This window comes from Aulonocara sp. 'chitande type north' Nkhata Bay, linkage group LG3 (genome assembly GCF_057382095.1).
Source record: "Aulonocara sp. 'chitande type north' Nkhata Bay isolate Kocher_YH1m ecotype deep benthic linkage group LG3, A_spYH_male_GT1.1, whole genome shotgun sequence".
Classification (NCBI taxonomy): Eukaryota; Metazoa; Chordata; class Actinopteri; order Cichliformes; family Cichlidae; genus Aulonocara; species Aulonocara sp. 'chitande type north' Nkhata Bay.
The window spans coordinates 4,930,868-4,953,807 of NC_141346.1; the positions used below are offsets into that span (position 1 = coordinate 4,930,868).

At 42.9% G+C, this 22,940-nt stretch overlaps 1 protein-coding gene across 1 annotated transcript in view; it reads left to right on the plus strand.

Annotated features, from left to right (window-relative positions):
• LOC147333617 (NACHT, LRR and PYD domains-containing protein 3-like) overlaps positions 1-12,163 on the plus strand; it is a 28,249-nt gene extending 16,086 nt beyond the window's left edge. The window contains exons 10-12 of the mRNA XM_086286325.1: positions 901-1,074; positions 10,361-10,407; positions 10,532-12,163. Of these exons, the coding sequence (XP_086142451.1) occupies positions 901-1,074; positions 10,361-10,407; positions 10,532-11,064 (754 nt within the window). The 3' untranslated portion in view covers positions 11,065-12,163. The remainder of the gene's footprint in view (positions 1-900; positions 1,075-10,360; positions 10,408-10,531) is intronic.
• Positions 12,164-22,940: the final 10,777 nt, after the last annotated feature.

The window sequence follows — 22,940 nt, forward strand, 5'->3', positions numbered from 1 at the left end:
TGGAGCCGCCACTCTACCTACTGAGCTATCTCTACCCCTGACTGATATATTGCATTATTTGCAGGTTGTCCTAAAAGTTCCATGAAAAGCTTTAAGCTGATCCAAATTGCTGCAGTGAGAGTACTAAACTGGTGTTGGCCAGAGGGGCCGATGGCGCGATATGGCAGCCTCGCTTCTGTCAGTCTGCCCCAAGGCAGCTGTGGCTACAACTGTAGCTTGCCTCCACCAGTGTGTGAATGTGAGAGTGAATGAATAGTGGTATTGTAAAGCGCTTTGGGTGCCTAGAAAAGCGCTATATAAATCCAATTCATCATTATTATTATTATTATTAAAAGGGGCTAAATGGAGAGAACATATTTCTCCCGTATTAGCTTGTCTCCATATATCCATATGTCCTCATATCTGATACTCCTACATTACCCTATTGCAGCACTTCACTGTCAGACAGCTGGTTGACCTCTGGTTCCTTGAGTTTCTGAAAGTAAAATGGGAGGTGCTCCCTTCAGCTATCAACCTCCTCCCTGGTGAAACCATCTCACAGTTTTGAATGAAAAGATAGACATTCTCTCTACTTATAAGATTAGACAGAAGACATTGGTTTATGATAAAGCAAGTGAGGGAAAAGTCAACCCTCCCTAACCCTGGAGGTCTTTTCCTGGGAAAAATGAGTTCCTCCTTCCAGCTGTAGCCAAGTACTGCTCAGTAGGATGAGTGTGATTGTTCATATATGTTCTGTGATATTGTAGGGTTTCCTGCTGTACAACTTGAGACAACTGTTGTTGCTTTATAATGCTTACTCAGTTGGAATGAATAAGGGTCATTTTATCTGGAAAAAATGAAACCCAAGACCAACCTTCACTGAAGTGTTCATTGATTGATGTTTGTTTTGTGTGTCTGCAGTCTGTCAGGCTGTCTGATCACAGAGGAAGGTTGTACTTCTCTGGCCTCAGCTCTGAGCTCCAACCCCTCCCACCTGAGAGAGCTGGACCTCAGCTACAATTATCCAGGAGACTCAATAGTGAAACTGCTGGCAGCTGGTCTGAAGGATCCACAGTGGAAACTGGACACTCTCAGGTATGGAGAGAATGTCTGATAGAGGAAGAAGAGGTGGAAACATTTCCCATGTCCTTCTCTTATTTCCTGTTTGTTTCGTGCAGATGTGAAATGAACAATCATTTATAATACATTTTATAAATGTAATATATAATACATATATAATAAGTTTTTCCTTTGCACACAACAAAAACACTCTTGTAACTGATCAAGTAGGGATAGTAATGTTGGAGGCCTCCAGCGAGAGCTTCTCCATTAACAAGCTGTATATATCTTAGTATATTTAACAGTGCAGTACTATGGTTCTTTCCAGTTACCCCGATTCAGGTTAGACTAATTTCTGTATAGATAGGCGGAGGACATATTTATCCTAGCTCAGTACAAACACTGGAAACAGGATAAATTGTTACACTTTGTTAGATTCTAATATTATTTCATGTCATGTTATACCCCGAATTAAAGATTGTGAATTATTATGTAGTTTTAGTTTGCATTATTCTCCTGAATTAGAAGAAGCTGATAACTATTACATTAGTTAAACTGATTTGCATTACATTAAATTGCTGACTTGTTGTGAATGAATGATATTGTTTTATGATGCATTATACTGCTGAGTTATAAGAAATACTGTTCGCAGAAAGTTATTGTCTAATTTGTCTGAGTAGAAGAGAACAGAGTGTGCTGGAGTTTTCTGCCCCATCTCAGCAGGAGCAGATAAACAGGGAGCCAAGGTCGTAGCTTAGGCGCTGTGTGAGAGAAAGCATGTGAATGTTTAGGTTTTATGATAAGGTGGAGACACCAGAGGCTATAAAAGTTTGAGCAATGCTCCACCATTTTGAGATTTTGAGGCTGTCTGCATCAGTGTCCATCTCCCACGCGTGTGATCATTAAAATCATCGTTTGACTCAACCCGACCGGACCAGTGTTGTTATTGTGGGTTTTTCCTCTGGTGTCCATCCCCAATATTTTTGAACCTTAACAGCTTGGGGGCTCGTCCTGTGGTATTGGGGTGGAATTTAAAAGTTTGGACGGTCCGAGGTTGTCGAACGGACAGGCACGAGCCAGTGGTCTGATGTGAGTGGACAAAAGCCGGCTTATCTAAAGGTAAGGCACTACCTGTTGAATTATTTCCAGGTAGTGCCTTACTATTTGAATTATTTCCAAAGTGTGCCAAATTGGATATGACTAAATTAAAGTTTTTTTGGGTTGTATGGAAGCCCCAAACGCAATTTCATTGTTCTTGACAATGACAATAAATAAATAAATACTAAATACTAATACTCACTGAAATTACTGGTAGAGTGTCTGTTTTGATTTTGATGAGAATCACCGTGTGTTATGCAGTTAAAGTTGCTTAAGAGTATTTAATGAAGTTGAAGAAATATGAACGTAATAATGTTGGGTTTGAGTCCCTGGATATTGAGTTAAAGGCTCAGGTAGTTTGGTAGGGAATTGGCTATGTGTTGTTATAGAAATTAGGTCAGAAACTGTTCCCAGAAGTAACAGATACTGTTTAATTGATTACAAAAAAGTTAACTTTCTTCGGTCGGACCCGTTATGATAAATTTGTCAAAATCGGTTAGGTGAAAATTATTATAGGACGGCACTGGAAGTTGCTAAGAAGCGCATAGCCCGGAGGTTACGCTCCCTCCTGGCCGTGGACGCGCGGCTTTGACCTGTCGTCGAACAGGGATAGTTCAGTTTGGCTTAGCTGTGGGGTACAGGGCATCTCGAGATTAAGCTAGGAGTTACCGAGTCTCCTCATCGTTGAAAACGGTGTCATGTGCTTGTTTGGACAAAGTTAAATTGAGTTAGGGACTTTAGAATTTAGGCCAGAGACTGTGGAAACAGATACTGGGATAAAAGAGATAAAAACCACTGAACAAAAAAATTCGGTATAAACTGACAACTACAGGGAGATGTCAACTAAAACTAATTCCACAAATTAAGGATTACAGACTTCAGACTTGTGAAGGGACGGTAGTAGAGGTACTGAGCAACAGCCTGTATAGTTCCTCTTGCCTGTTTCTGGAAGCTTCTGACAAAGAAACCAGCCAGTGCTTGTGACCAGTTGGAACTGGATGTGAGGGTGCAGAAAGTGTTGCTGCCTTCTGGAAAGTGTGTCTAACGACCTGATGAAGAAAGTGAAGAAAACATCAAAGACTGAGCAGAAGAAACTGGCAGAGGAAGTTTTTCACAAGTTATCTGTGTACAGGAAACATGATTTAAGCCAAGGTTAGATTTAGTTGTACATAGGCTTGATGTTGCTGTTGAAGCATCTGGCAATAGGAATATGGTTAGGTAGGGAAGCTCTCACTGTAATAAACCTTTAGAATCCTCGCAAAAAAAACTACAAGTTCACTGTTTTAAAAACATCAAAATGCCTCAAGAGTAAGAAGATAATGCTGTGTGGACACTTAAGTGCTCACATTGTACTCTGGGGAGGACAAAGAACAGATGGAAATGGTGAGGTGATTGGGCAGCTTATAGATAAGAAGGAATTAGTCAGTCTGAATGAACAGGGACTCTGGTCACTGTCAGCTTAGGGAAAGAGTCTTTACTGGATTTAAAATCAGGATCAAGAAACACAGCAGGTTTAATATTTAGTATTTACTGTTATATTCCCATAGATCATCGTGATGTTGTTTATTGTGTTGCTCTTTTTTTTCTGCTTGTTTTCTCTTTTTTCTTTCTCAACAGGTGATCCAGGTGATTGATATATGCATTTTTTGTCTGCTTATTTTGTTGGTTTTTGTTTTTTACCCTTTATCCCCGTCCCTCTTCCCCACTGTTTTTCTTTCCCTCTTTCTTTCTCCCCTTTCTTTTCCCCAGTAATTCTGATGGCAAAAGAGCCAAACGGGACGGGCCAAAAACCCCCCAAAAAGACAGAGCACAGCAGGAATTTAGAGCTGGGAAGTTTACCAGGAAGCAATAGTGGCAATTGATCACAATCCCATTACTTGTAAAATAGGACTTACAGCTGATTAAGAAAGAGTGAGGGGAAAAGAAAGGTGGAAGTTTGATGAGGCTTAGCGGTGAATATTTAAGTCTAACATTAAGCATGGGTTAGATAATGTTAGGATGGAGGAGGACAGAGATGATATCCATGAAAGCTGACTAAGCACAGAATAAATGCAGTTCAGGAACCTGCTCCAATGAGTAGCTAAAGAGTACAGAGGATGATGGTGCCATAGTGAGATCAAGAACGTAACACAGCAGTACTGGACAGAAACAGCTTTCAGGCAGCTTAAAAGAAGCACAATATAAAAAGCTCAGTAGTAGAGAGGAAACCGTTAGGAAAACTAAAAGTACATACTTGCAAGTACTTGCTACAGTACTTTAGGAAGAACTACACCAATTCAGAATGCATGGAGTACAGTTAAGAACATATATGGAGTCGGGAAACAACAACACTATCCAGTATTAGTAGATCAAGGAGCTACAGGAAGTAAGCAGCTACAGGAAAAAGCAGAGATCCTGGTTAAAGAATTTTATCAGTAATTGAAGTGATGAAGAGACATGTGAGGAAAAAAATGAAGGAATAAGATTGAAATGTTGAACCAGGAAAATCCTGGAGAAGAGGATTGTTCTAATAATCAGTTTTCAGTGTGTAAATTAAATGCATGAAAATGACTTCCCCTGAGAAGGATCAGGTGTGTTAGAGGATGGATTGAATGCTCTGCTGCTCTTTTACAATAAAATATGGCAGGAAGCTGGAAAGAAGCTCTAATAATTCCAATTGTGAAACCAAGGAAAGACCTCACTAAGGCTACATTTACACTGCAGGTCTTAATGCTCAATTCCGATTTTTTGATCAATTCCGATTTTTTGATCAAATCCGATTTTTTTGTCTGCTTGTTCACACTACAAATAAAATGCGACAGCAAACGTGCTCTAGTGTGAACGCTCAAAGCGGCCCGCATTCCCAAAAGAAGACGTGACACACAACGCGCTCTGTTTAGACCCAGAGCAAACAATATTGTTTGACTGATGGCCCTTAATATAAAGACTTCGGACTTCACGTCTCCCAATTTTTGCTTTAAGTTATTTTGTTATTTATATAATAATGTAGATAACCTAATAATGATCCTTATTGCTGTTTTAGAGGAGCGGTGCTTCAAAGGATAGTTACAGATTTCTGTCAGAATCTGCAGATTATGCAGTACAAATTAACGTTTCTCCAACGTTGTCTTCCCAGCAGTTTCACCGGATGGCCAGAAAGCGTTCGCGATGTCTTATCGGGCGCTTCTCCGGCGCTGATAATTGGTGTCTGTCTTGTGTCAGTGACGTAAAAGACGGATTTAATGCGACCTGACCATCAAACAGCAGTCGCTTTCTGAAACATCGGATATGTATCGGATTCAGTACCACATACGAAAGTGACCCAGATCGGATTTGAAAATATCGGATTTGTCCCGTTCACACGGTCATACCATGATCGGATATGGGTCGCATAGGGTCAAAAAAATTGGATTTGATGCGCTTTCGCCTGCAGTGTGAACGTAGCCTAAGACCACAGGTTATAGGCCTGTAACTCTAATTTCTTATCTAGGGAAAGTCATGGAAAGAATGGCAGTGGACAGACTGATGTATGTGACTGAAAGAAGGCACCTGAAAGAAGTGTTTTCACCTTTTCAGGAGGGGGAGGAACACCATGGACCGAGCAGTCTGCTTAGAATCAGAGATAAGGAAAGCTCAGGGGAATAATGGATTAGTGGGGGCAGTTTTTGGATATAGGATGTAGACTACAGACCTTAAGAGTGGAGAAGTCTGTTTTTTAGAGGAGACATGTCAGATACACCTGTGTAGACTTGGACAGGTAAATGCATTAGGAGATAAGGTGTTGCTTTTATTAGCCAGCTTAAATGATGGAAAATGAATGAGTTGTTCCTGGTTAATATTTTGTGTTTGCAAACAGTATCACATACCCAGGCCTAATCTGTACATACATCCAAAATATACTGATTTTATTGGAGGATAATCCACTAACATGTTTTAATGCACAAGTTCATGTGATTTCTGTGCCCGACTACTGCCGGACTTTGTCTGTGGCTTGCTGCTGATAATAAAAAGTTAAATTTAATGCAATTCAATTTTATTTATACAATGCTAAATCACAACAACAGTCACCTCAAGGTACTTTATACTGTAAGGTAGACCATAAAATGATCAGAATCAGGATACTTTATTAATCCCTAACGTAATTATGTGGCTCCAATTGCTCCAAGACAACAATAGTAACAGACTGAGCTAATTAAATAAAAGAATTTATTACAAAACACTTACAAAATATAAGAAATGGCTCTAATATGTAAACATTTTTGACATTTGATAAATAAAGTGGAAACATAAAGTATAACCTGATAACATCTGTGGACAGGTACTGAGAACTTGTGCTGATCAGCTGAGTGGGATTTTTCACTATATCTTCTCACTTTCTTTAGAGCTACAGACAGTACCTAAGATTTGGAAACATGCGATCATTGTTCCTGTTGCTAAGGGCAGTTCTCCTAAGGCACTGAATGATTTTAGGCCTGTGGCTCTGACTTCTTTAGTGATGAAGACATTTGAGAAGATAATTAAGAAGGAGATTTTAATGCAGGTTGAACACCATCTTGACCCCTTCCAGTTTGCTTATAGAGCAGGGAGAGGTGTGGAGGACGCTGCTGTCACACTCCTGCATCTCTTGTATAAGCATCTTGAGGCCCCCCACACCCATGCAAGATTATTATTTGCTGACTTTTCATCTGCATTTAATACAATTCAACCCCTCTTACTTGCTGACAGGCTTTACAATCATTTCAAGCTTGACACTAGTCTGGTCGGCTGGGTGACAGATTTTCTGGCTAATAGGTCACAATGTGTGAGGGTGAATCGTGTCTTTTCTGATGTGCTCTCCTCCTCTACTGGATCACCCCAGGGTTGCTGCCTCTCCCCCCTTCTGTTCATTCTGTACACAAATGAGTGTCGCAGCAATCTCACAAACAGACACATCCTGAAGTTTGCTGACGACACAGTAATCGTCAGTCTTCTAGTGGGGGACGAGTCAGGCCATGGACAGGTTGTAGATGATTTTGTGAATTGGTGTGATGAGTCCTTCCTCTCACTTAACGTGTCAAAAACTAAAGACATGATTATTGATTTTACGAAGTCCTCTTATAGCTCATCACCCACTATCATTAAAACTGCCGATATTGGGATCGTTGAGAGTTATAAATATCTAGGTGTGGTACTTGACCATAAACTGTGTTTTGAATCTCATGCTGATGCCACTACTAAAAAAGTTCAACAAAGACTGTTCTTTTTAAGGAAAATGAGATCTTTTAATGTCTCATCTGAGATGTTGTCTTTGTTTTATAGAAGTTTTATCGAATCTGTGATGTCTTTTTGTATCACTGCCTGGTTTGGTAACCTGACGGTGAAGAATAAGAATCGGTTGGGACTTCTGGTAAAAACCGCTAGCAAAATTTCAGGCCGCTGGCAAGATGGACTTTTGGCCATTTACAATAGAAACGTGCTTAGAAAGGCTCATTCTATTATTAATTGTGTGAACCATCCACTTCACAGTGAGTTTGAGTTGTTGCCTTCCGGCCGCCGTTTTAGAGTACCTCCGAGGAGGACTAAAAGACTCCAGGTCTCTTTTATCCCTACTGCGTCTTGTCTCCTTAATGGCAAATAATTATCCTTGAATTTTCTATCATTATTATTGTTATTATTGTTTTATAGTATTGTTCTGTTGTTCTTATCCTCCTGCTGCTAAACTAATTTCCCCTTGTGGGACAATAAAGAAAAATTGAATTGAATTGAATTGAATAATCTTATGTAAAACATTAGGAGCTATATATAGGCGGTGCAAAATTTTGTTCTGGGTTTCTAGCAGGGGGTTGCAAGTGAAAGTAGACCTAAGTATATTAATGGCTGCTTTCCAATCCTCCTCTGTGTATTGATTATTAAGATCTTCCCATTTTTGAATAACACGACTGTACAGCTACTATGAGCATACAGTAATGAGTAAAAAGTAGAAATAAAATGAGTTTGGTCCTTTATCATTTCTTTTTGTTGCAGACAACTAAACTCCACAGTGGAGATGGTTGTTTTGTTTTTGTTTTTACCTGTCCTGTCTGGCACTGGAACTTGAAGGGACAACAGTATTAGCATTAGCGGTTAATGCTAATTCACATCAAAGTACCATTAGCTGCTAATGGCAGCTTACTTAGCATTAGCTAGTTACACTTTTCTAACACAAGGGAAAAGGGTATTAGTGTTAGCTATTCACATTGTTAAAAAGGAAGGAAAAACAATATTAGCATCAGTGGATAGTGTTAATTCATTTCAAATTTGCATTAGCTGCTAACGGCGGCCTACTTAGCATTAGCTGCTGACATTGTTAATAAGCAAGGGAAAACGGTATTAGACGACTAATACTAATTCACCTCAAATTGACATTAGCCGCTAACAGCAGCCTACTTAGCATTAGCTGCTAAGATTGTTAGAAAGCAAGGGGAAAAGGTGTCTGAAGGTTCTCAGTCATCCAGGTCATCGTAGTCTAAGGAGTTTGGAAAGAAAAGCGTCTGGACTTCTTTAGGTTGCTTGAAAGGGAAGGTATTATCATTAGCTGTTTTTTCACCTTAAATTAGCATTAGCTGCTAATGGCAGCCTACTTAGCATTAGCTGCTCACATTGTTATAAAGAGAGGAAAAAAGGGGGTATAAAGGTCGTGTCCAAATTCATGGGCTGCATCCTCCTGAGGCCGCATTTGTAGACCGATTACGTCACAGTGACGCGCCGAAGGCTGTCCAAATTCGTAGACTCCTCCGAATGCAGTCGACAAATGCGTCCTCCTTTTCCCCGAATTTGAAGGATGGGTCGGGTGTATCCTTCATGGCCTACCATATCCCAGAATTCATAGCGCGGCCCAGCCAAACTCCAGTTTCCAACAATGGCGGCCGCTACTAAGTTTTAAAATTACTCATACTAATCTTTCTGGGTCACAACATAAACTTTTAACATATTTTCAGGCAAGAAAGTAGCTATGTAAACATCAAATATCTGCTCGTTTTATCAAGATATCGCATATTTGCAAAAGTGCTTCGACGTTTTCGGAGACGTCTACCCACCAGCTCGATAGCTAGCCGGGAGCTCGAGGGTTACTGATGCGGCCGAGAACGGCACAACTCCCGGCACATCATTTTCAGATCACCGCGGACTTTCGCTGCTCGGGTTAAACGTAATATATAAGTCACTTAGACAACCTAAAAATGTTATTGTTGGGCTTTTTTCAGTGTTTTGTTTGTTCGTGAGTAAATCGGTTTGGCTGAGATTAAAGTTATTAGATTAGATAAAATAAAACTTTATTAATCCCCCGGGTGGGTTCCTCCTTGGTTTTTACACAGCTGACTAAACGTGAAACAGAAAACTGATTAAACAGAAGTATGAGACAGTTGAGAATTTACGCCAGTGTCCTGTTATACTTTAGATAGCAAGGATTAGACGGCTGAGTTTATTAAACTCCACCGAGACAGCGGTGACGCTAATCAGAAGGCTAGACCGTCCAATTTCACGGCCGTTTACTTCCGGCCTACCCGATCTTCTGAGGACCCGGCCCACATAGACCGCGAAGGCCGGGTCCTCAGGAGAATGCAGCCCATGAATTTGGACACGACCAAACATTAGCTGCTAATGCTTATTCACCTCAAATTAGCTTTAGCCACTAATGACAGACTACTTATCGTTAGCTACTCACATTCATATAAAGCAAGGAAAACTGTCTTGTCATTAGTTACTAATGCTAATTCACCTCAAATTAGCAATAGAAGCTAACAACGCTAATCAGAGCTGTTAACCCTGCTAATCAGATGATAATATTCACATGACTCAACTCCTTAACTGTTATTGGTTGTGTCAGACGAGCTGTTCAGTTACCATGGTTGCGTGAGCTCTGCTTTATGTTGTCGGTGTGTACAGTACTGTATAGATGCACAGTAACAACAATGACACCAAAAGGAAAAAAAAACAGCTGGCAGCAAAGGCAGGGAGGTGTCCTTTCCAGCTTAACAGAAGAGGAATATAAAGATAGTGAAGGTGACAGTGTGAATCAGTCATATTTCATTTAATACAGGGTGTACTGACAGATCCAGGATCAGTCCAGTCATCAGCAGTTTGATCCACATATGGATTGAAGTGTATTTGTGAAAATGTTGGACTGTTCCTTTATCAGTGTCTAACAGTATGTGTATGAGAGCCATGTAATGTCCATGTGTGCATGCTGAAAGAGACTGTGCTGGTCTGACCCCCCTTCTCATTTCAGGGTGGAGCCTGCTGGAGTCCGATGGTTGAGACCAGGTCTGAGGAAGTGTAAGTGTGTTTTTATTGGGATTCATTCACATCTCTGATGTGAGGAGTCATCATCAAAGTGTCAATCAATAAACAGATGATGGATCAATAACTGCAGCTGGATTGTGTTTGTTCTCTCCATCAGATTCCTGTCAACTCACAATCGACACAAACACAGTTCACACAAAGCTCAGACTGTTTGACAACAACAGGAAGGTGGCACGTGTGGAGGAGATTCAGTCATATCCTGATCATCCAGACAGATTTGATGTTTATCCTCAGTTTCTGTGTAGAAATGGTCTGACTGGTCGCTGTTACTGGGAAGTCGAGTGGAGAGGAAACATTTATATATCAGTGAGTTACAGACAAATCGGAAGAAAAGGAAACAGTGAAGACTGTTTGTTTGGACACAATGATCAGTCCTGGAGTTTGCACTGTGCTGGTGATGGTCCTCGTTGTGTCTGGCAAAATAAAAGATACACATCCATCTCCTCCTTCTCCTCCTCCTCTGTCTCTAACAGAGTAGCAGTGTATGTGGACTGTCCTGCTGGCACTCTGTCCTTCTACAGAGTCTCCTCTGACACTCTGATCCACCTCCACACCTTCAACACCACATTCACTCAAACTCTTTATCCTGGATTTAGGTTCAATCCTGGTTCCTCAGTGACACTGTGCTGAGTTGAGTGTAAAGAGTGTTGTTCTGTTAGAGAAACACTCTGACTGTTGAACAGGTAGTTCAGTCTGTACATGTCTGTCTCTTTCAGTCAGAAACGCATTTTCAGATTCATGGATATAATCAGTTGATGTTTTAAACTGTTCTAAATGATATTATGATGTCAGTAGACTCCGGAGAATACACAGTCCTAGTCTTGTTAGACCTTACCTCAGCCTTTGATACAGTCAACCATCCTGATAAACAGACTGAGAGACCTGGTTGGGATGTCTGGCTCTGTTCTAGACTGGTTTTCATCTTATATATCTGAAAGGAGTTTTAGTGTGTCTGCAAACCAGATCATGTCGGAACCTACAGAGTTGTTGTGTGGAGTTCCTCAGGGCTCTGTGCTGGGACCTATTCTGTTTTTAATATACATTCTTCCTTTAAGTCAGATAATACAGCAGTTTCCTGAAGTATCATCATCTTTTTGCTGACGATATTCAGCTATATTATTCGTTTAAGCCTGCTGAAGCTCATAAGCTCTCCAATCTGATTGACTGTTTAACCAACATTAAACAAAAACATGAAAGGGCTAGCCCGCCTACAGGTTGTTCAAAACTCTGCAGCGAGGCTACTGACCCGCTCGAACAAGGGTGCTCATATGACCCCTGTTTTAAAGTCGCTGCACTGGCTACCAATCAGATTCAGGTTCCATTTTAAAATTCTACTTTTAACTTTTAGAGCATTACAGAGACAGGCACCCCCCTACATTGCTGATCTGATTCATACACACACCTCCACTCGTAACCCGAGGTCAGCAAACCAAAACCTTTTCGTGGTCCCCCACACTCGTTTTAAAACCCGAGGGGACCGATCTTTCCAAGCTGTTGCACCCAGATTGTGGAATGCACTTCCCCTATTTCTACGGGGTTTGGACTCAGTGGAGACCTTCAAAAAGCAGCTAAAGACATTTTTATTTCAAAAAGCTTTTAATTAGACCAGGGTTTTCATGGTGTATTTTATGACTGTATTATGTTTTTACCTTGTAAAGCACTTTGTGACATATGTCTGTGAAAGGTGCTAAATAAATAAAGTTTACTTACTTACTTACTAAATGATTCCTTGTAAACTTCTTCCTCTTCAGTCCTTTAAAGATGTAAACTCCCATTATTCCAGGATCCACATGTTGTTTTTCTGTCTTTTTCCACTCAGCGCTTCACAGTGAATACCAGTATGTTGTGTTTCTCTGAAGCTCAGTTCTCAACCAGCTCCTCTGCATTTTCATCCCATTAAGAAAGAGAAATCAAACATTTGGATTCATTTTAATGAGCTCAGACTTGTTTCCATCATGGCTGAATAAGTGGACATCCAATAGTAGAATAGAATAGAATAGAATTCAACTTTATTGTCATTGCACATGCACAGGTACAGGGCAACGAAATGCAGTTTGCATCCATCCAGAAGTGCTTTAGTGATATAGATATATTACAATATATATTAGCAATAATATAGATATGTGAGTATATTACAGAAATGGGTCTATTATGGTATGTTATAATGTACACGGTATGAAGTATGTTGTGAATATTCTATAACTATAAGTATGTACAGGCTGTAGTGAGTACAAGCTATGTACAGGATATGAGCAGGATATAAATATGAAAAACTATACAGAATATGAAATAAATAACTTTACAGAAATCTGAGATATACAGCTATACAGAAATGGGAACTGTGCAAGTTGTAAACAGTTGTAGGATTAAAGATTATCGAATGTACAGAATGATTATTTACACAGAGCTATACAGTAGTGCAGTTTTTTTTTTTTTTTTTTTTTTTTTTTTTTTCAATGACATCAGAAACAGCAGTATGCGACATTACGTGATGGCAGAGCTTCAGTTCATCCTTTGTCATTTTTTTTTTTTTTTTTAATAAATAGGACAGGGGGAATGAATGAGAGAGAGAGGGGGAGAGAAAGAAAGAAAACCCAAGGGGAGAAGAGACGGTGAGAAGGGGGGGGAAGAGAGACAAAAAAAAAAAAAAAAAAAAAAAAAAAAAAAAAAACAAACAAAAAAAAAAAAACAAAAAAAACTCCTGGGTCACCTGTATGGAGAAAAAACAAACAAACAAACAAACAAACAAACAAACAAACAAACAGAGGAGACAGCAAACAACAAAGAGCAACATAATAATAGAGAGAACAAAGCACCATCACAATAAACTAGCTAGTCATAGATATCAGTATTTACTAAGTAATAAACGATATTGTGCAGCACGCAAGATAGACAGCGCACAGTGTGCTTTGAGGCAGCAGCCAAGAAAGCTTTAGTCCGCGTCTGTGAACACCCATGTGTGAATACCCGTGTGTACACCTGTGTGCATACCTGTGTGGATCAGCATGCTTGCATTCCAAAGGTTTCTCCATGTAATGATCTGCTAGGGAGTGTGGGGGGGCCACAGCCCCGTCCTCCAGGGTGTGAAGCGGGTATGGAGGAGATCAAAACTCCAGACATCCAGAGGCCCCCAGAACACAAGAGACCATGGAAGACCAACAGAGGGGCAGCCGCGCCACTGTTCCAGTAAGAGCTGAGGAGAGTCCCAGATGAGGGCTCACTCAGCAGCCGCGGAGCAGAAGCCAGGGGGGGTTGCAGTGACGCGCCCGTGAGCTCCGCCGGCCCCCAGCTGCGCCTGAGTGACCGAGCCCTAGGCCGAGAGGCCGGGGGCACCCCACCTCCAAAGGGGCCCGAGCGAGCCCCAGGCCCCAGGCCCCGACAAGCGGCCGCCAAGGAGTGAGCCGGTGTGTACCCGGACGCCCACCCCCAGACACAAAGAACCACCAACACACCGACACCTGAGGGAGTCCGCCACCGGCAGGGGAAGTGGTGGTGGGTGGAGATAGGCCTTCAAACCTTGGAGGGCCTGAGGTGTCCCCAGAGAGGTGGCGTCTGATACCCAACCTGACATATAGACACAGACATACAGGCACACACAGACACAAACATCCATTCCCACCCTCATGCTCTCATATGCACTCACTCCACACTCAACCAACGTGGAGACAGACATAAAGAGACGCTGTACACACAATCACACTCCCCAAGCGTACTCTACAAACCGGGTCTAGGTACCCTTGCCCCTGGAGGGGGGAATTGCACCCAGACCCAGGTGGTGTTACCCTTTTCCCTGCGGTGGGGAGAGGCAGACCACCCCGACTCCGCAGCAGCAGGGAGGCCCCACACCCCAGACCGCAGTCGGACGGCCAACTCCTCCTACTAGCCCTCCCGCTCCAGCAGGCCGCAGAGAATGGGGGTGGGAGAAGACTCCAAACCTCCCTCCACCCGCTCATTGTAGTGTTGATGCATATGTGTTCTAAGGTGCAATTAAAACCCAGGAGGGCATGGAGCTACCTGCCAAGGAGCAGCAGGTAAGCGCATGGTCCCTCCTGCTAACCCTCAATGACTAAGTGTATTTAAAATTGAGAGGTGGGCAACGACGTCAGGGGTGAGGTATACACCCTGATGGTGATTTGGACTCCGTGATTGTGCCCACCCCCAAGATCCTATATGTATGTGTAATGAGAGTGTGAATAATGTGAATGTCTAAGTTGTGGGATAAAATTGAGGCAGAGGCAGCCAGAAGGGGACGGGGGGGGGGGGGGGGGGGTAGCCTCCTCTGCACCCTGGTGACATACCCCCACTCCAAGGCCCTGCATGTGTGGGTGGTTGTGGAGGAGCGGGAAGAGGGAGGCAGCTGGAGATGGGGAGGGAAGGAAGGGAGGGGCAGGTAACCCCTCCCTGGGGCCAGCTCCCCCGCTGACCCCAGTAGGCACTCCCACCCTCCGCGACCCGCCAGGGAAGGGGGGCCCAGGCCCATCAGACCGGGGCCCAGTGCAGTAGCGCCCCCCGGCTCCACAGAGCCCTGGACAGTCCACCCAACCCCACCACAGAGAAAACTGCACCCACCCCACCAACCACACATCTTCCAGACTACATAAGACGGTAAACGCCCAGGCTGAGATCTTCCTCCACCTCTCCTGTATCTCCCCCTCCTGCAGAGAGTTCCTGAGAGAAGAAAGCTCCTGCCAGATGTGACCATCCCCCCCACCAGTTGAAGAGCCCCCCAGGCGGCTCGATGCACCGGCGGCACCCTGCTCCAGGGCCGGGCCCCCATGCACCCACCCGCCCACAACCCCGGCAACACACCAACCAGGACCCGAGCCCCCGAGGCCCGGCCCGGGCCCCCGCCCAGAGACGGAGCACCCCCAGAACCTCACGCCCATCCCGGACCCACCCAGGGGCAGCCAGGTTGCCAGGTCAGTAACCCACGTCCGTCAGCACAGACCCTCCCCTAGCCCCGCTGCACGCAGCCGCGAGGAAACAGTCACCTGAGAGCCAACAGAGCCCTCAACCGGACGTGACCGCTACCCCGGGTTGAGCCCCCCAAGGAAGATGCCTCCGGGGAACCCCCCGACGCCCTAAGCCTGTCCCTACCCCCTCACCAATCACAACAGTGAAGGCGGGACCAAATTATGACCCCCCACCCCCACTAGGTGATGGAGCTGATAAAAGGGGCCCAGAGCAATTGATCTGATGTGGTGGCAGAGGCTGTGTCAAGACTAATGTAATCTAATAGATAATTTCTATATTGGTTAGAATTAAGATTATTTTTATTTTTCCAGTTCATGAGGACTGTTTTCTTGGCTATGCATAGGGCAGTGAAGATCATATGGGCTATATTCTTTTCTGAAGTGACATTATCTAAGCTGCCCAACAAACACACTAAGGGGGAGGTTGGAATGTTACATTTCAGACATTTTGATAAGTCTTCACATATCTCGCGCCAAAACTTTTGCACTGGTGGACAGAACCAAAGAGCGTGGATGTAATTGTCTGGTGTATTGCCTTGACAGTGTGAGCAGTTGTTGGAAGATGTAAAGCCCATCTTGAACATCCGATGACCTGTATAGTGCACTCTATGAAGTATTTTGTATTGTATTAATTGCAGACTGGGATTTTTAATTAATTTAAAAGTTTTTAAGCAAATCTGAGACCAGAAGTTTTGGTCTAGGTTGACTGATAAATCTGCTTCCCACTTTGCAGTAGGAAGGGATATTGATTCATCTAATTTAGAAAGTGTTCTGTATATTTTAGATAATAATTTGGGGGATGTAAGAGTAAGAAAATGTGCCGCACTTAGTGGTGTTTGTAATTCAACTTGACTGAGGTTAAATTTCTTTTTTACTATGGATTTAATTTGTTGATATTCTAAAAACCTTGTCTTGTTGATCCCATATTGTTCAACTAGTCTGTCAAATGGAATAAATTCTGTTCCCTCTAATATATGTTCTAAGTATTTAATTCCTTTACGACTCCATTCTGGGAAATTAATCATATTATTGTTTTGTAATATGTCAGGGTTATTCCAGATAGGTGTACGTTTGCATGGGATTAATGAAGACTCCGTTATTTTTAGAAACTCCCACCATGCTGTTAGAGAAAAGCTGATGTTGATACTTTTAAAGCATTCATGTCTTTTGATGTTTGAGCTAATAAATGGTAGGTCTGAAATCTCTAGATCCTTGCATAGTGCCTGTTCAACATCTAGCCAGGGCTCAACTAAGAAGGTATGTTTTAACCATTCTGAGATGAACTGAAGCCTGTTGGCTAAGAAGTATTGGTGAAAATTAGGCAGATCTAATCCTCCTCTATCCTTGGTTCTTTGTAGCGTTTTTAAGCTAATACGCGGGGGTTTATCTTTCCAAAGGAATTTGGAAATATATGAATCCAGAGATCTGAACCAATCTTGTGATGGTTTGTTAGGGATCATCAAAAATAAGTAATTTATTTTTGGCAAGATCATCATTTTTATAGTGGCGACCCTTCCCATGAGTGATATGGGTAAAGATTTCCATCTAGTCAGATCGCCTTCTACTTTCTTTAGAAGTGGGATGTGGTTTAGTTTAGTTAAGTCTGAAAGCTTAGGAGAGATATTAATACCTAAATATTTAATATTTCCGGATTGCAGTGGGGCAGAGGAAGAATTATGGAAGGAGCAGTTAATGGGGAGAACTGTAGATTTTGGCCAGTTAATTGAATAATCTGAAACTCTTGAAAACCAGTTTATTAAAGTAATTACCTCAGAGAGGTTGGTTTGTGTGTTTTGCAGAAAAAGCAACACATCATCCGCATAGAGACTGATTTTATGTTCTATGTTCTTACATTTTATGCCCTTAATTGTTGTAGCCTGTCTAAATGCTGCTGCTAGAGGTTCGATAAAAATTGCAAAAAGTGAGGGGGAGAGTGGGCATCCCTGTCTGGTGCCCCTCAGGAGACAGAAGCTGGAGGATGTCTGGTCATTTGTTCTGATACGAGCCGTTGGGGAATTGTATAATATTCTTATCCAGTTTATGAAAGAGTTTCCAAAACCAAATTTGTGTAAAGTTGCGAATAAAAATTTCCAATTAACTCTGTCAAATGCTTTTTCTGCATCTAGAGATAATATTATGGCTTCGATGTTTTTATCGTATGAGTAGTCTATTAAATTAAGTAATCTACGAGTGTTTGTTGAGGAGTGCCGACCTTTTATGAAACCAGTTTGGTCAGGATGAATTAAGAGGGGGGTCATTTTCTCTAATCTCTTTGAGAGAGCTTTGCAGATTATTTTAAGGTCTACATTTAAAAGAGAAATTGGACGATAGCTTGAGGGAAATAAAGGGTCTTTGCCTGGTTTTAGCAGGAGACTAATGTTGGCAGAATTCATATTTGGTGGTAGTCTGCCCTTTTCCTCGATTTCCTGCAACATGCTGTGGAATACTGGTGCCAAAATTGTCCAGAATTCTTTGTAGAATTCTGCAGGGAAGCCGTCTGGACCTGGAGCCTTATTATTGGGCATACTTATCAGGGCTTCCTGGAGTTCACTTGGCGTCAGTGGCGAATCCAATTCCATTGCTTGACTGTCTAGTAATTTTGGAAGAGTTACGTTGTCAAGAAACAGATCAATTTCATTTTTAGATGGGTTTATTTGTGGTGAGTATAAAGTTTCATAGAAATCCCTAAAAATGTTGTTTATTCTTCCAGGATCATATATTGTGTTCCCCGATAAATCTTTAGCAGCACATATAGTTGTTTTTTCTTTATTTATTTTTAGCTGGTTAGCTAGAAATCGACCTGATTTGTTACTGTGTTCAAAATTCTGCAAGCGAAGTCTTTGTATAAGGAATTGTGTTTTTTTATTAATAGTTTCATTTAATTCTAGTTTTGTTTTGCATATTTTGTTCAATGTTTCCTGATCTTGGTGGGACGCGTAGGCTTCTTCTAGTGATTTGATGTTTTTTTCTAATTCCAGAATATTTTTGTTTTCTTCTTTCTTTTTGTGTGATGAGAAAGAAATTATTTTACCTCTCATCACAGCTTTCCCTGCTTCCCATAGAACAGAAGCAGATATTCCGGGAGTGTCATTAAAGTCTAAATATGAAGTCCATTCCTTTTTAAAGTATTTAATAAAGTCTTCATCTTTAAGTAGTGATATATTAAATCTCCAGTTTTTACTTGGCGTAGTATTATTCTTGTGCATTAGTGTTAAAGATACAGGAGCATGATCGCTGACAGCTATAGGATGAATCTCAGTGTCTGAAATGTCACACAGCAGTGAGCTGCTGACCAAAAAATAATCCAGACGAGAGTAAGAGTGATGAACATGCGAGAAAAAAGTATATTCCTTACTGGTGGGGTGAAGAGAGCGCCATGCATCGCAAAGACCAAAGTCGTTCATATACTGTTTGATTATATTTGTGGACTGCCAATTACGCTGAGTTCCTGTTGTGTTGAGCCTATCCATTTCTTCATTTAGTCCAAGGTTGAGGTCACCGCCAAGAATGAGTGTGCAATCAAGGTGTTCAGAGAGTGCACTAAAAAAACCGTGGAAGAATGAGGGTTCATCAACATTTGGACCATATATACTAACAATACATAGTTTTTTGTTCAATATTGATAGTTTACAGTAGTGCAGTTAAGATAAGTGAGGGTGTAGATAGTTTCTACAGAGGCTATATAAAGTGCTAGTGGTTGTGAGTGGTGGTTCAGTCCATGTTATTATTGTGTGTTTGAGGGTACAGTTGTCCATTGTGGGTGTGTGTATGTTCAGTCCATGAGTTTAACGTGGGTCAGATGTAAGGAGGCAGAGTTCAGGAGTCTGACAGCTGTGGGGAAGAAGCTGTTCCGGTACCTGGTGGTCTTAGTCCGGAGGCTCCTGTGGCGCCTCCCAGAGGGCAGGAGGGTGAAGAGTCCATGTGATGGGTGACTGGGGTCTTTGATGATTTTCCCAGCCCTTTTCAGACACCGCTTCCTGTAGATGTCTTTTATGGCAGGAAGTGGTGCTCCGGCGATGCGCTGGGCAGTTTTCACGACCCTCTGCAACGCCTTCCGGTCCGAGGCAGAGCAGTTCCCGTACCAGACTGTTATACAGTTGGTCAGGATGCTCTCGATGGTGCAGCGATAGAAGTTCACCAGGATGTCTGAGGACAGGTGGTTCTTCCTCAGAGTCCTCAAGAAGAAGAGGCGCTGGTGAGCCTTCTTGACCAGCTTGGAGCAGTTGGTCGTCCAGGTGAGATCCTCGGAGATGTGAACTCCCAGGAACTTGAAGCTGCTCACACGCTCCACAGCCGTCCCCTTAATGTGGATGGGTGGATGTGGGTCAGCATTCCTCCTGTAGTCCACGATGAGCTCCTTGGTCTTCTCGGTGTTAAGCAGCAGGTTGTTTCTGTCGCACCACTCAGCCAGACGATCCACCTCCTCCCTGTAGGCGGCCTCATCGTTGTCACTGATGAGGCCAGTGTATCAAATATTAAAGATATTTAGCATCTCTCATGTTTCTGTTATTCTATAAAAACAGCTGCTTTAAAAACCAATCCAATCAAAGAAACATGAACTTCCATATTGATCAGATCAATACGTACAGCTCTGATGTCACTAACCTCTCCTTGAACTCTTCATTGATGGTGATTTGTGGTCCTCTGCTGGTGAGAAGATGAACTGCATGATGTCAGTTTAATGAGCACAGATGAGATGAAGTGTTTTTAAGTCTGCTTTTTCTAATTGCTCAGGGTCCTGCTCCAGGAAACAGCTTCAACAAACACTGGCTTTCAAAATAAGACCTCAGTCTGAGTTTTTAAAAAAGCTCTTACCTTGGAAGGAATTGACATTTAATATTCATGTTATCAGCCCATCAATGGGTGTTATTAGCAGTTATCAGCTTCATAGCTGTGGCTGAGATTGGCCCTCCTGCACCTGCTAGCAGGCTCAGTTGGTCATTATCACCAATTGGTGAGCTGGATCGCTGTTGGAGGGACGATGATGAATCCAGATCCAGTACAGACAGACTCCACTTCACACTGAGATGGGCGCATGGCAGCTAATGTTACACCCCTGAAAACGGGGAAAGAATCACGAGTGATTTTGACTTGCGTCTCTCATGCAGTTCTTTATTGCAATCAAAATGAACATAAATGTTTCACATTCTGTATTGCTTAATGTCACATGGTGGAAGGAAAAGCTAAATAATAAACCAAAATGATAAAGTGCTTACTATACATATACCTGAACATGTTTCCTGACAAAATGGTTGACAATAGAAACGTTTCTAGCTCCTGCCGTTAGCTTAATGGACATTATACAGTACCAAACAGAGGCTCAAAACCACCTTGTCTCTGTGCACAAAATGACTGTGATATAATGCTTCTAAAGCTTACAAAACAATGAAGGGTTACCTATTAAATATCTTAACAATGTACAGATTGCCTATATATGAACTTTGAAACACTTTTACCTGAAAACAGTTGTGTCTGAGATTGTATGTGCAGTTTTTGTGTCTGAGCAGAGAGTGAGCTGGATGGTGTGAGTCCCTGATAATTCTCTCTGCTCTTTTTTGGCCGTGTTGTGTGCACAGAAGGGCCATGGGGGCAAGTTTTGTTCCCATAATCCTCTCTGCAGACTTTATGACTCTTTGCAAAGCCTTCCTCTCTGTCTGTGTAGTGTTTCCATACCAGACAGTGATACCTGCGGTGAGGATGCTCTCTATCAGTCCTCTGTATGCCTGGGTGAGAGGGCGCTGATTTCTGGCTTTCCTGAGCAGCCGAATGAAATAAAGCCTTTGCTGGCCTTTTTTCACTGTTGTTGTGGTGTTGAGAGTCCAGCGCAGGTCTGATGAAACCTGCAGTCCCAGGAATCTGTGGCTGTTTGCCTTCTCCACCTCTGTCATTTTCACGATAAGAGGTTGCAGGGGAGGGAGTTCCTCCTAGAGTCCAGTATTAATTCCTTGGTCTTGCCATGTTGAGGATGAGGTCGCTTTTCACACCATAGACAAGAACATTGTCTACTCCCCCCTTGATGAGCCACAGGATGGTGGTGTCCTCAGTGTATTGGAGTTTTCCTGGGTGGAGACACAGTCATGGGTGTACAGGGTGAAGAGTTTGGGGCTGAGGCAGCAGCCCTGTGGAGATCCAGTGCTGACGGTGAGCTCAGCAGACACGTGTCCTCCCATTCTCACCACCTGTTGTCTGTCTGTCAAAAAGTCTGGAATCCAGTTATGGGTGGGTGTTGGGAGGTATATCAGCTTGCCTGGGCGGATGGTGTTGAAAGCAGAGCTGTAGTCCAGGAAGAGCATCCTGACATATGTTCTGCTGCTTTCCAGGTGTTGCAGAGTGTGGTGCAGGGCTAATGCTGTTGCACCATCCACTGATCAATTGGGGCTGAATGCAAACTGGAAGGGGTCTATAGTTTCAGGGACAATGTGATTTGAGTCCCTCAAAGGAAGAATTCTGTATCTATAAATGGATCATGGACTTTCTGACCAACAGACCCCTATTTGTTAGGTCAGGGCATAACAGCTCTACCACCATCACACTCACACTGGCGCTCCACAGGGCTGTGTGCTGAGTTCGTTCCTCTATGAATGCAGACCTAGGTATTGATTCAACTCCATCATCAAGTCTGCAGATGACACCACGGTGACTGTCTCATCAGGGACAATGATGAGTCTGCTACAGGGAAGAGGTAAAGCACCTAGCTGTGTGGTGCTGACAGTAACCTGCTCCTGAGTACCAGCAAACCAAAGAGCTCATTGTGAACTTCAGGAGGGAGAAAACAAACACCCATGTCCCCATCTACATAAATGGCACAGCTGTTGAACGGGTCTCCAGCTTCAAGGTCTTGGGGACCCACATCTCTGAGAATCTGACCTGGTCAACTAAGACCTCCAGCCTGACCATCAGCGCTTCTTTTTCTTCAGGACACTGAAGAAGAACCACCTGTCTACTGACATACTGGTTAACTTCTACCACTGTGAGATACAGAGCATCCTGACCAACTGTGCCGCAGTTTGGTATGGAAATTGCTATGTTGCTGACCACAAGGCACTGCAGCGGGTGGTGAAAAGACGTCACAGGGACTCTACTTTCTGCCATTGAGGATGTCCACAAGAAGAGATGTCTATGCCGAGCACACATCATTCTCAGGGACTCCTCTCATTCTGCCAATAAACCCCTCCAGCTCCTCCCCTCCAGGAGGCGCTACAGGAGCCTTCAGACTAAAACCAGCAGGTTTAGGAACAGCTTCTTCCCCACAGCTGTCACTCTACTGAACTCAGTCCCCTGCTGAACCTTTCCATCCACACTCACTGTCCATCCACACCCCCCTATCCCTCCCAGTGACAATGATCATGACTGTCATTCATTCTCAACATTCACCATGTGCACACACTGGTTACTGCTATAGTTTAGGACACTGACATAGTATGGTCTCTGTGATAGTGCGTACACTGTTATCTATTATAGTCTGCTCAGAGAGCTACGCTTACACTGCGTTAGATGTATTCATAGCACTCTGTAGATCTGTTTACCTCACAC